The sequence below is a fragment of the Neltuma alba genome, unplaced genomic scaffold (genome assembly GCF_004799145.2).
Source record: "Neltuma alba isolate B1F8T4 unplaced genomic scaffold, ASM479914v2 tig00001633_pilon, whole genome shotgun sequence".
NCBI classification, from domain to species: domain Eukaryota; kingdom Viridiplantae; phylum Streptophyta; class Magnoliopsida; order Fabales; family Fabaceae; genus Neltuma; species Neltuma alba.
The window spans coordinates 458,128-470,936 of NW_021632543.1; the positions used below are offsets into that span (position 1 = coordinate 458,128).

The 12,809-nt window shown below is 32.8% G+C and overlaps 1 protein-coding gene across 1 annotated transcript; it reads left to right on the forward strand.

The window, feature by feature from the left end:
- Nucleotides 1-8,849: 8,849 nt before the first annotated feature.
- On the forward strand, nt 8,850-9,873 carry LOC114760117 (L10-interacting MYB domain-containing protein-like). Its single transcript, XM_028949380.1, has 2 exons — nt 8,850-9,173; nt 9,442-9,873. Exons 1-2 carry the CDS (start codon nt 8,850-8,852, stop codon nt 9,871-9,873), a joined length of 756 nt encoding a protein of 251 aa, XP_028805213.1.
- The last annotated feature ends 2,936 nt before the right edge of the window (nt 9,874-12,809 follow it).

Below are 12,809 nucleotides of genomic sequence, written 5' to 3' on the forward strand. Positions count from 1 at the left end.
AATTTAGAAAGATTAAGGAAACAAGAAAATTACTTTAAAATACTTATATTTATTATTTTTCTTCAAACTAAATTGCCTAAGTTATTAACTAATATATAATTTAATGGTACCCATAAGTATTTCAAAAATTAAGATCATGTAATATATGCTATAACTAAGATATTTTTAACTTTTTTAATATTCTCAAATTAGGTAATTGGATCTTATATTAAGAACTGAGTTGGAGTGGTATAAGGATTGGGGGAAACATTGTATAGACAATGGCAACGTGGGATTGTAGATGTGGCAATGTGAGGCTATAGGCAGCAATGTGAGGTTTAGGGAAATTAAAAGAAAGAGGAAAAATGGGAGATTTTCTTGATCAATGATTTTTGAGCTACAAATGTATTTGACGTTAAAAACACGGTGGGTTGATTTTAGATTAGAAGTTTGGTTCTGAGTAATCAGTTAAGGAAACACAAGTTTCAATTTCGCAGTCAAAACATGGATTCAAAGTTTCGGTCACACACGAAATATTTCGTTTCATCAAACTAACACGGTTTTGTGTTAAACATTTTGAAAATAATAAATAAATTTGAAATTGTGTAGCCTTTTACCTAAAGGAAAATGCTCATATTATGTGTTTCACATAGTGGTTACGTATTAGTAACGCTAACTTAATTAATGAGGGTAAGACACAATATTTTCAATCAATGCACGGGACAATAGCCAGTTTTAAATATTTAAGCCAAAAAAAGATACACTGTTATATATCTCTTATGCAAAGAGGTCCTGATTCCCTGACATAGGAAACAGTATTTAAAAATAGGGTGCAAATATAGGGCGGGGTTGATCATGATGTGACCAATTCATGTGAATAATTGTACTGTTAATCAATTTTTTTTCTCATGGCTGAACTAATTAATTAACTAGAGAAAGGGGTATTTGGAGCTCATTATTACAGAGTTCATATTATAATTATGGTAGCTCTTCATTCTGGTTGATAAACCCCGCAAGAAATTAATACTGATTGAGTAATAAAATGATTCACCTAGAAAATGATGGTTCATAAAGATTATATTTATATATATTGGTCAATCTCAAACCTCATATTTTCAAGCTGGCCGCATCATGTGAGAAGACAATATTTATATTGAAGGTATATATAAAATTGTGACGCCCGCACAAAATATTAATTTATTAATTGAAAATGTAGATCGAGTTTATATATAGACTCAGATTTCAAGTATATCTATCCCTCAAGTTTTGTCAATGTTATAACCGAGGTGGTTGTTAAATGTTAACTATGAAAAAAAAAAAAAAACTAATCCTTTATTGAAATTTATAAACCATGCTACAAATGTCAACATTTAAATTCAAATATGGAGGCACAAGCAAAGCATGCATACCTACAAAGGACCACTATAAATAAGCTTCTTCATATTCATATATTCTTATCATCTTCTTCGATTTGAAAGAGAAGAGGCCAAAAAAAAAAATTGAACATTTTATACATTCTGCTTATTATTGTTATCTATAAGCAATGGGAAGCAGTTCTTGGAGGTGTTCTTTGTTGACTCTTTTCCAATTTGCTATAATGTTGGCTCCAACTTTGCCCTGTGCAGCTCAAATTCCAGAGCCCCCAGGTAACAAACCAATGTAGCTCACCTCCTTGATTAATTAATGTAATATATATAATAATATTCTCTGCTAATAATCATCCATATAATTCAATCTATCATGTTCTCTGTGAATCTTTTATATAACTTGGGGTGTATAACTTATCCTTATTTTGTTAAAGCTCATTTTGATAGACTGAATATTTTTTCGGGGCCAAATTAGTTCGCTTAAAACAAGATTGTGATTGATCTTCTTATTTGTTTGTGATATACAATAATCAAACTAAAGAATAATTATTTATTTCCATGGTTTACATTCAATTTTCAATTTTTGTTCGTGAACTAGTCTAAAGATTTATATTTATGCTGGTATGGATTACATTTTTCACTTAATTCTTCTTACTGCTAATCTTTTGCAAGTATACATTCTGTTAAATTCTACTAACTTAGTTCACTAATCATAAAGCATAATGCTTGTTCCATCTGTATCAATCATAAATAAAGAGTTCTGTCGCCTTTTGTGGTCTTATATATCCATTTCAATCCAAATTAAGCAGTTTGTAAAACTCCAGTTGTAGATAGGCAAGCTTAGAATAATTCAGGTGGTCCAGTGAAAAAAAAAAAAAAATTTAACCATATATACTACAGTAAATTAAAAATAAATCTATTACTAGGATTAAGAAAAGTAACTTAGCATTAAATTATAGGGAGAATTACAATAAGGTCCCAAGCAAGAAAGACAATTGACAAAAAGTCCCAGAGGTTGTGATTCTCACTATAGGACTTGTCATTATAGACTGTTGAAGTTGTTATTTTGACCTTTCAGTAATTATTTCTCTTCTGTGAAACTTGATTGTAATTCCTCCTAAATTATACATATAAGTGAATTGCTGAGTTATGATTGCGAATTAACTGTGGTGCAGGTACTAATGCAGGTGGGCCCTTTTGTCCTGCGTGTGTGTGTTGTGCTCCTCCTCCATCTCCAGGCGAATGCTGCCCTTGCTTTCCCCCCCCCCCGGGGGTTAGCCGCCCACTTACTAAGTTTTCAATGCGCGCGCACACACACATGATTATCATGTTTCATCTCATGTTATAGGTATATAATTAAATGTGTGTTCGACGTATAAGAATAAGGATGCCCATTAAATCATAAAAGAACATGCATGTGTGATGTCAAGGTTTATATAGTATGTACACAGATATAAATCTTGGCAGGATTAATTTCATGTTTATTTATGACTAATGTGGTTTATGCTTATGTATTGAATTTATTTAATATTTGTCTTTATATATCATGATAATAATAATCAGCTGCTTTGTTTCAGTCACTTGTATTCGATGAAAGGGGGCCGCGGGGGTCTGACTCCTAATTAACGTATCTTGGGTCACTTTGATCTCACTGGAGGCCCGACTTCAATAACAATAATAGTAATGAGCAGCATGTGGGACCCAGCCCGTGTTGCGGGCCAAAAAAAAAAGGACCCACGCAACGTGCTTTTGTTTTTTTCCCATTTGTTTTGTTTTTGATAACGAGGGCTAAGCCCAATACATAATAAAGTTCCAAATGGGCCACGCAGCGGTTCGAATAAACTTGAAGTGCAACCCTCCTACAAGCATACGTGCATGACAGCGAAATGCTTGTGCCAGTTAATATGAACTCTGACCAATCAAAATGTTACAACTCAAATAATTTTAATTGACATGTCAATTTAATCATTTTCATTAATTTTTTATTTCTTAAAATAAAAGTATCCCGAGTCTGATGATTTCTCTCCTTACCCTCTCTTCCCTTTTCCTTAATTCCTCCCACCTCCCCTCTCTCCCTTCATCTCCCCGCTTTCTTATCATTAGGCAGCGGCGGTGGAATCCCTATAGGCTAGATGTGAACCTATGGATAGGCTTTTTTCTTTCTCCTTCCTCGTTCATTTTTCAACACTGAATTTGAGCCTTTGTTTTCGACGTTTTCAAGGGTTTCCACCTGCAATTTCTAACACCAAACTCCGGGGAAATCCCAACTATTTTAGATGATGACGATGTAGAAGAGTCTGTTTCTTTCAGACTTTAATGATATAGAGGGTGGAAAATAAGGTCGAGAATGTCGACAGGAATAGTAAGAAAGAGGATGAAGAGGAAGATGAGAGCGGCGGCGGCGTTATATAGGGTCGAGGACGCAAGGTTGACTTGAGAAATTGAGGAAGGATGAGGAGGGAGCGCGTGTTGCTGTCGCCAGTGGGCAGACGTCTTGGCATTCTGGGAACGAATTCATTTTCAAAACTTATAATAATTTCTTACATATTATTCTCAATTTTTTTTTCTAATTGTCTGAGGCCTTCTTGTATTTTAAATAACTCAAAATCAGCTAATATTCATAATTAGTCAAAATCCTGATAATTTCATCACCTTAGTCCAGCAGTATTTTTATCACTTTTAGTCATATGGGCCTCAAAATCTCATTTCCAATGTTTCTGAAACTTTATAAAAGTTTTCTAAAATTTTCAGGTATATTTTCCATCGCTATTTTTTCTAACCTGAAACCTTTCAAAATTACAATTAGATCTCTGCTGTGGTTTAGCCTCAATAATCACTCTTTTATGGTTTCTAACATGACCTCTGGCCTATATTCATCCCCATTCCTCTTACTCTATCCTGAGACTCTATTGGAGTCTCTAATTTGTCTGTCTCATGGTATTAGAAAACTTTTACTTTGTGATTTAGTCCCTAGGGATCTCCTCTTCTTTTCAGGAAACTTATGGAATTCCTACCAAAAGTACCAAAAAAGGTCTAGTAGCCTGTCAATTTCAGGTTAGTTTTGGTACTTCTAGGTCCAAAATCTGAGATGTTACATCTTCATCTTTTTTATCTCAAGAAACTAACTCCCTTGAAAGGAAAAGAAGTTCTCTCTCCCCCCTTGTTTTCCCCCATAGGAAGCTTCTGCTTATCTTTTCTAATTCATTCATCAATTTCTTCAGGAGGAGATTTGTTTGCATGCAATACGAAGGAAGGCTCGTTAGCACTACTTTGATCAAAGTTGTATGTCCCGCCATGTTTAAGATTTTCTTCTTCCAACCTGATAATCTTTTCGGGACCTTATTGAATATAGGAGCAAAGGTATTGTAAAAGACATAGTCATGGAATAGGGTATTTCCAAATACTTTCCCAAATCTCTAGTTCGCCTGACGGCCATTCTATTCTATTACTCAAATCCATAGCTCTTGAAGAATGAATATTTCTTGAGAAGAAAATCTTTGTTTTACTTTTATTCACCCTCTGTCCTGAAGCTTCACAAAAAAATTCAAGCACTTTAACATGGTATCCACCTGTATCATGCTTCTCCAAATAAAATCAAGTCATCCGCACATAAGAGATAGGAGATCTTAGATCCTCTGGTGATCAATTTAGTTGGGGTCTATTACCTGCGTTTATTGTATCTTTAACTAATTGATTCAACCTTTCCATGCATGCATAGTGTGAATATGTATGGGGACATGGGGTTATCTTGGCAAATTCCCCTAGAAGACTCAAAGGTATATGTTCTATCTCCATTCTAAAAGATCTGGAAGGAAGAAGTACTAAGGCAAGCCACAATGTGATCACACATTTTCTTGTCAAAGCCCATATATCTAATTGTATCTTTAAAAAAATTCCATTCCAGTCTACCATAGAAATGTCCTTTTACTGCTAACCATCCTTCCATCCCTTTTTTTTTTCCCCCCATAGAGTGAATTACCCCTTACGCTATGTTGATATTATCATAGCTCTGATGCCCCGTAATGAAAGCTACATTGACGATTACCCACCATATATCCCATCATCACTTCTTTGAGACGCCTGCTAATTACTTTGTAAACAACTTCTGATAGTAATTTTTAGCTAGTAACTTGAGATCTTGTTGGTGATAAACCCATTTCCCTTTTGAATTCTGGAGACACCTATTCCTCCACCTATGTAACAACATAACTTCCAAACCTTTGAATTAATCAACATTAAAAAAGTTAATCATGATAGAAAAGAAACTTGGTAAAACCTTTGAAAGTGCTACCATAGTTATTAACAAAACCTAGATTACAAGAAAGGTCAACCATGACAGAAAAGAGCCAGTTTAGTTAATGAAGATATCTATCATAATTAAAAGAGCTCTTCTAAATTGACTATATGCAAATCAAGATTTACAAATATTTCACAGCATGGGCATTCTAAATCTCAGAATATCACATTCAACCGTAAGCTCAGAGCACCACATTCAATAATAATATGGACAATCACATGCAAAATCAACAGTATCTCAAAAGTCAATATGGATCCACAATTCACAATAACAAATCACATGCAAATACCTAGAGGCCTTCGGCTTTCTACCAGCACATAATATACTAAATTATTTATGTGACAGAATTTTCTCAAAATTCTCAAATTCTCAAGTCTGAAATTATTATATTTAAAATTCAAAAAAAATCTTATTTCAAGTTTAAATCTAAAAAATAAATCATTAAAAATTCAATAGTACCTCAAATATAGATAGATAAATAATTTAATCAAAAGTTTCATGGTATGAATATCATATCTTTCACAAATAAATAGTTGTTTCCTAAAGATAATTATTTTAAAATTTCAAGTCAACCTGATAGAAATGATCTACTAAGAATAGCTCTACAATATTATGGTCATCTATCGTTAAAACTCAACACTTGTTCCAAGTCTAAATCTAATTTTTTTTTCTAATTAGCATGAAATTACCACTATTAGATATAGTTAGATGAGTAAAATAAATTTCATGAAGAAATTTTATTTTTTAATTTTACTTATCAAAATGATCTGTAAAGTTTTGAAATCTCATAATGGAAAAAAAATGTAGAGCGATGCTAAAGAAAGAGGAGAAGATGCCAAAATTCTCTTACCCAATGGTAAAAAGAAAATTTTGAGTAAATTCAAGTTAAAGTTCCATATTAAAATAAGTAAAAATGACAGTTTAAACCCAATCTTTTTCAATTTTTATTATTTTCTTTCTTTTCTCCTCTTTTTTTTTATATTTGGTTTTATTATTATTATTATTATTATTATTTAAGAATTTCCTTTACTTTTAATTTCTTTTATTCTCATAAAGCCCATTTTAAGTACATTTTCTTTAGTTAATTAATTAGAAAATAAATCTCATTTAGCAAGCATTAATTTCTTCCTTAGACTATTTAAATACTAGGAATATAAACTATGATGTTATGGTCCACATATGATAGCAGAATTATGGAAAAAAGCACTTGTTTTTATCTCTCCATTTTAGCTAACTACATCGAGGTTTTTGATACCGCAAGAGTTCTTCCTAAGCCAAAACTTTATTGTAATCTTGCCACAATCTCTTCTGAGTCGAGCTTTTTCAACTCCTTCCAATCTTCTTAGTAGCTTTTTTTTTTTTTTTTTAGCGAATGTTCCTTACCCTGTTGGTATTCCATTCTTGGACAGTATTGGTGAAAGAGGCTACTTATCTTCCCAGGTCTCCTCCTTCCAACTTTTTTCCATAATTTCAGGGAACTCTTCTTCTAGGAACCAGCCCCTTATCATTTCCCGCTTCGTTTCAACGAAAAGAGGATGATGGTCAGACCTAAACTTTGCTCGATGATGAACTTTGGATAGTGGGGACAAATCAAACCACTTTAGGTTGGCGAGCCCCTGGTCAATTTTCTCTTTGATTGTATATTTCTTTCCCAGGCAAATGGATGCTCCAAGCCCTCTGCTCCTAACAATTGAGTAGTTTCTAAACAATCATTGAAGTCCCTCATCAATCTAATGTTCGGCTGGGAACCCCCTCTTATGTTTAATAGATAAGTACGAATTAAAATCACCAATCACAGCCAGGGCCCCTTAAATTGTTTTTGATATTTATTAAGTCCTCCCAAAGATTTTTTTTTCCTCAAGATATAATTTTGTTCAGCATAGACACAGGTAAGCCAGAAAGGTAGACCCTCTTTGATAGGATTATATTGAGCAGGGATAAATTAAGCTGAAGAAAATACATACCGGATTGCCACTTCATCATCTTGCCATAGAATCCATATACCACCCGCATACCCTGTTGCTTCTAAACGTAACCAACTGTTAAAACCCAGTCTTCTTACCATTCGATCTGCCTTGTTTCCACAGACTCTGGTTGCAACAAGAATTAGACAGCTTAGAGCCTGTTTGGTTAAGCAGTGGGATCTCAAATAAACCCGTTTAAATTCAAATAAGTGCTTATGAAGCATGGTTAGGGTGTTTGGATAATTTTTATAGAATCCCGATAAATCGTGATTTTAACCTCCCACAGCACTTTTAAGATAAGCAACAAAAGATAGCTTATGCGTTTGAAAAATCCCTATGAATCTTCAGTAGCTAAATTTTCTCCAATCTACCCCTCATTCTAATGGTAATTATTTTAATTTTTTTAAAAAAAAACATACAATATGAAACTGTTTTTCTTTTAATTTTATCTAAAAGACATTTTTAAAAAAAAAAGATACTGGATGACATATGATTGAAACAACGCAATCAAATATTCAGGTAATATTCTGATTCTAGGAGCATTGTTAAATTAAGAAAATAATGATGACAAATAATTTTTCAGCTTATTTTATATTTATTATTGTTATTTTATCTAAAATGATATCTCTCCATTTTCTCTTCCAAAAATCTCTCTTCAAATATTATCTCCACATATTTTGCCTACAATTTTTCAACCTAAACGGCTAAACCACTTCAAATTTTTTCTTAAAAGGCCGTCATCTCGTCTTCTTGGATCAATCAAGCAATCAAAAGGTATGTTTCTTCTTTATTTGTTCACTATCTTTATGCAGATCGGAATTCACTCATCTTATTCTCACAAATTTACAATCTCCAATCCTCACAATGCCTCTTCTGAATGACCGCCTTGAATACTTGTGATTGTTTCTTGATTCCTTTTTATTGCTTTTTCTTGAATAAGCGTGATTGTCTGTTTTGGTGTGTGTAAATATATATATATATATATATATATAGATATATTAGTTTGAACTGTGGCCGGAGACCATACCCATTTAATATATACCATCTTATTTCTTGATTCCTTTTGATTCCTTTTTATTGAATAATCGTGATTATATTTCTTCTTTTAAAATATATATTAGTTTGAACTATGACCAGATACCATACCCATTTTATTCTTCCCTTTTCTAATGTCTGATTTTAAATTTGGCACCAATTAGCTAAAGTCAATTTACCTATCTCAACACTACTTCAACTTGCAATATGAGCGGTGAATCCCAAAAGACCAAGGCTACGTGTGATCTTAAAACAACTGAATATTTTATCCAAGCATGTCTTACTCGAATTTACAAAGGGGAACGAAGTGGCACAACTCTTACAAAAAGAGGATGGAAAGCTGTAATTGCAGAATTTAATTGTCAAAGTGGCAGCAACTATGACAGGAGCCGATTGAAGAATAAGTGGGACTGCTTAAAAAAAGAATGGCAAGCATGGGATAAATTGTTTGCAAAAGAGACAGGGCTAGGGTGGGATAGTGAAAATAATACTGTGGATGCACCGAATGAATGGTGGGAGAGAAAAATATTGGTATGTGATTCATTAATGTGCATGGATATATTTTCCTGTAATTTGACTACGCACAAGCTAATTTCTTTTTTTTGTTATAAATATATAGGAAAATCCACAATATGCAAAGTTTAGGAGCAAAGGACTTCCATTTGTCCACCAATTAACAGTACTTTTCAAAGATGTGGCGGCAACTGGACAATATGGTTAGTCATCATCGTCAAGAATATTGCCGAGTCAGGCAAATGAACATGAGAATGTGGGAGATGACTTAGGTGTTTCTACACAGGAAGGATCTGGGGACAGTGAGAATGCAAGTGGTGAAGCCGCTGAAAAAATAGCAAACATTAATTTAAATGCATCCCAAGGATCCTCAAGCAAAGTATGTGGGGGGAAGAGAAATAATGATGTTGCGAGTGGGAAAACAAAGAAGGTCAAAGGCCTTGCCTCATCAAGAATAGCTGATGCTATAACTCTTATTGCAGAATCATGCCGTGCACGTGTTGATGGAGTTCCCGGTACTTCTATTGGTGAGGTGATGGCTGAGCTGCTCACTATTGAAGATGTTGCTAATGATCCTGAATTTCATGCAAAATGCTGTCAGCTAATGATGCTTAAGCCAGCCAGGGAGATGTTTATTGCCTTACGCGATGTAGCGGATAAAAGGTTAAATTGGCTGCAACATGCAGCATATAACCCATTGCCTTACGAGGACATATAATTGGGAAGGCTAACGGAAGGAAGATTTTTAGAAGTTTGCTGGTTGATTGAATAATGATGCTACATGTGTTTTTTAAGCTTATTTAACAATTTCCTTTTGTTTGGGTGCAATAATTTGCTGATGTATATGCTATTTATGCATATCCTTTATTTTTCATTCTTTGAATAATTAATGGAACAATATTTTTCATAATATTTTATCATTAATTATTTTTTAATTGGCGTGTTAAAGAACATGGAGCATTGGAATAATGACTTAGATAATAACTATGACGAAGACAATGTTTTAGATGAAGCGGTCATCGTGAGTGCATTGGTTAGTGAGTATGCAGTAGCATATTTATGTAAAGAGCCATGCAGAACAAGTTACCAAACTGGTCATGCATGGGTACAAGAAATATTGCGAGGCAATCCCACTCGGTGCCATGAGATGTTTCGAATGGAAAAACGTGTATTCCATTATCTTTGTGCTGAATTGTCTGAATATGGTCTAAAGGTCACTAAACATATGGGGGTCGAAGAAATGGTTGCAATGTTTTTAAATATGGTAGGTCATGGAATAGGTAATAGAATGATACAAGAAAGATTTCAACATTCAGAAGAGACTGTTAGTAGACGTTTTCATAAGGTTTTATGTGCTTGCTTGCAATTGTCCTTCAATTATATCAAGCCACAAGATCCTACCTTTCGTGAGTTCCCATCAAAAATTCAAAATGACCCACGATATCGGCCATTTTTTAAGAATGCTATAGGAGCAATAGATGGAACCCATGTTCGTTGTGTGGTTAGCTTGTTTGAACAACCAAAATTTATTGGAAGAAAAGGATATCCTACACAAAACATAATGGCTGCATGTGATTGGGACATGTGTTTTACTTTTACTTTAGCTAGATGGGAAGGCACTGCACATGATGCTCGTGATTTTTATAATGCTCTTACAACTTCTAGTATGAACTTCCTGCATCTGCCTCGAGGTTTGTTTTCTTCTTATATCTTGAAATTGATATGCTTGATACGAATTATATATATATTTATTAACATTATGATTCTTTATTAGGTAAGTATTATTTGGTGGATGCTGGTTACCCTGCACCAGCTGGGTACATTGGTCCGTATAAATGTGAACGTTATCATCTACCAGATTTCAGGCGTTCATCAGGATTTCAAAATGAGAATGAGATATTCAATTATTATCATTCAAGCTTGAGGTGTACTATAGAAAGGACTTTTGGGGTATGGAAGAATAGATTTGCAATTCTAGATCACATGCCTCTGTACAAAATCCAAACACAAGTTCAAATAGTCATTGCAACCATGGCTATCCACAATTTTATTAGAAGGCATACTGACACTGATTTTAAATTTAGTCAGTATGAAAATGAAAATATCCTCGAAGGTAATTATGATGATCATGTTGTTTCATATCCATCACCAAGTGCCAACATAGTTTCCTCATCAGAAATGGATCGTCTTCGAGACTCAATTCGAGATCAAATTCTGCAATGCAGGGAAAATAACTAGCTATCATTTTTATTAATTAGTTTTGTTATTTCAATTTTATTTCTTAGTTATAATTTTGATTGAACATTCAATTTCCTTATCTATGTTACTAAAATTGCTAATCAAATTTTTTTTTTATATTTTCGTTCATCTCTTATTTATATGGGGTCTTTTATTTAATATTTGTACTACACATAAATTTTGTAAGTGATTTTAAATAATAATAATTTTAAAATAAAAATAATATTTAAATATTCATGTCATTTATTAAATTATATTTAATAAAATTTATTATTAAATATAATAATTATGAAAATGTAAACAACTTTATTAACTTCATGTCCTTTTTAGTAATTATACACCCATAAGTGATTTTAATAAATAAAAACCAAACATAATCACAATTCTTAAAATCACTTATAAAAAAAATATCCAAACAGAAATCACGATTAACTAGTATCACTTATAGCCAGTATCACTTATAAAATTCACGATTATCTAAAATCACAGTTGTTCACCGCTAATCCAAATGGGCAATTACTTCATGTTCTTTTAGTAAATCTCGAATTCTACCTCGGAAAATTTTTGATGCCGCCCCACGGCAATTCTGACGAATGAAATTTATCATGGAAAAACGATAAGACTAACCAAAGGGGTTTAAAAAATATATAAACATCAAATAAGTAGATCAACAAGTTGGTTAAAAATAATAAATATGTTAAAGAAAAAAACAACTAACACCCTTATTTATGGAAAGGGTGACCAGAAAAAAGAATGATTGGAAAAAAATGAGAGTGAATAAATAAAAAAAGAAATAAGAGAGACATATAATTAATTAGGAGTAAAAATGAAAAAAAATGTATCAAATAATAAGACAAATCAATCCTAGACCATTTTAAAAAGATTAGAACTTATATTGTGAACCACAACAAGCTTTGGATATCATTTGTGTTGGGACGGTTCATCAATTCTTATTAATTCACACAAACCAATTAAAATAATTTAAAATGTTAACTTTATTATAAAATTCATGTAATTACCGATATTAACATTATTAATCATACTACAATCCAACATCATATTAATTAATACTCTTTCATTACCCTTATTAAGTATTTAACATATAAGAAAAAATAATCATCATTGAAAAATAGTGCGCTTTGAGTAAGATACCCTTTAAAAAAAGAAAATGATCAGAAAATAACTGTTGAAATTTGAAATGACAAAATGAACATGCAAATAACTAAAATCACCAAATGGGCCTGAGATATCAGTATGGAATTTTGATAATTCAGTAGAAAGACTAAAATGCCCCTGAACCTCTCTAAAGACATGAACTGAAAGAAAAACAGAAGAGAGAGAGTTGAGAAGACGAAGCTGGAGCAAGAGTTGAAATCTAGAAAGAGGAAAAAGGTAAGTAATTTTTCTGTTAAAATG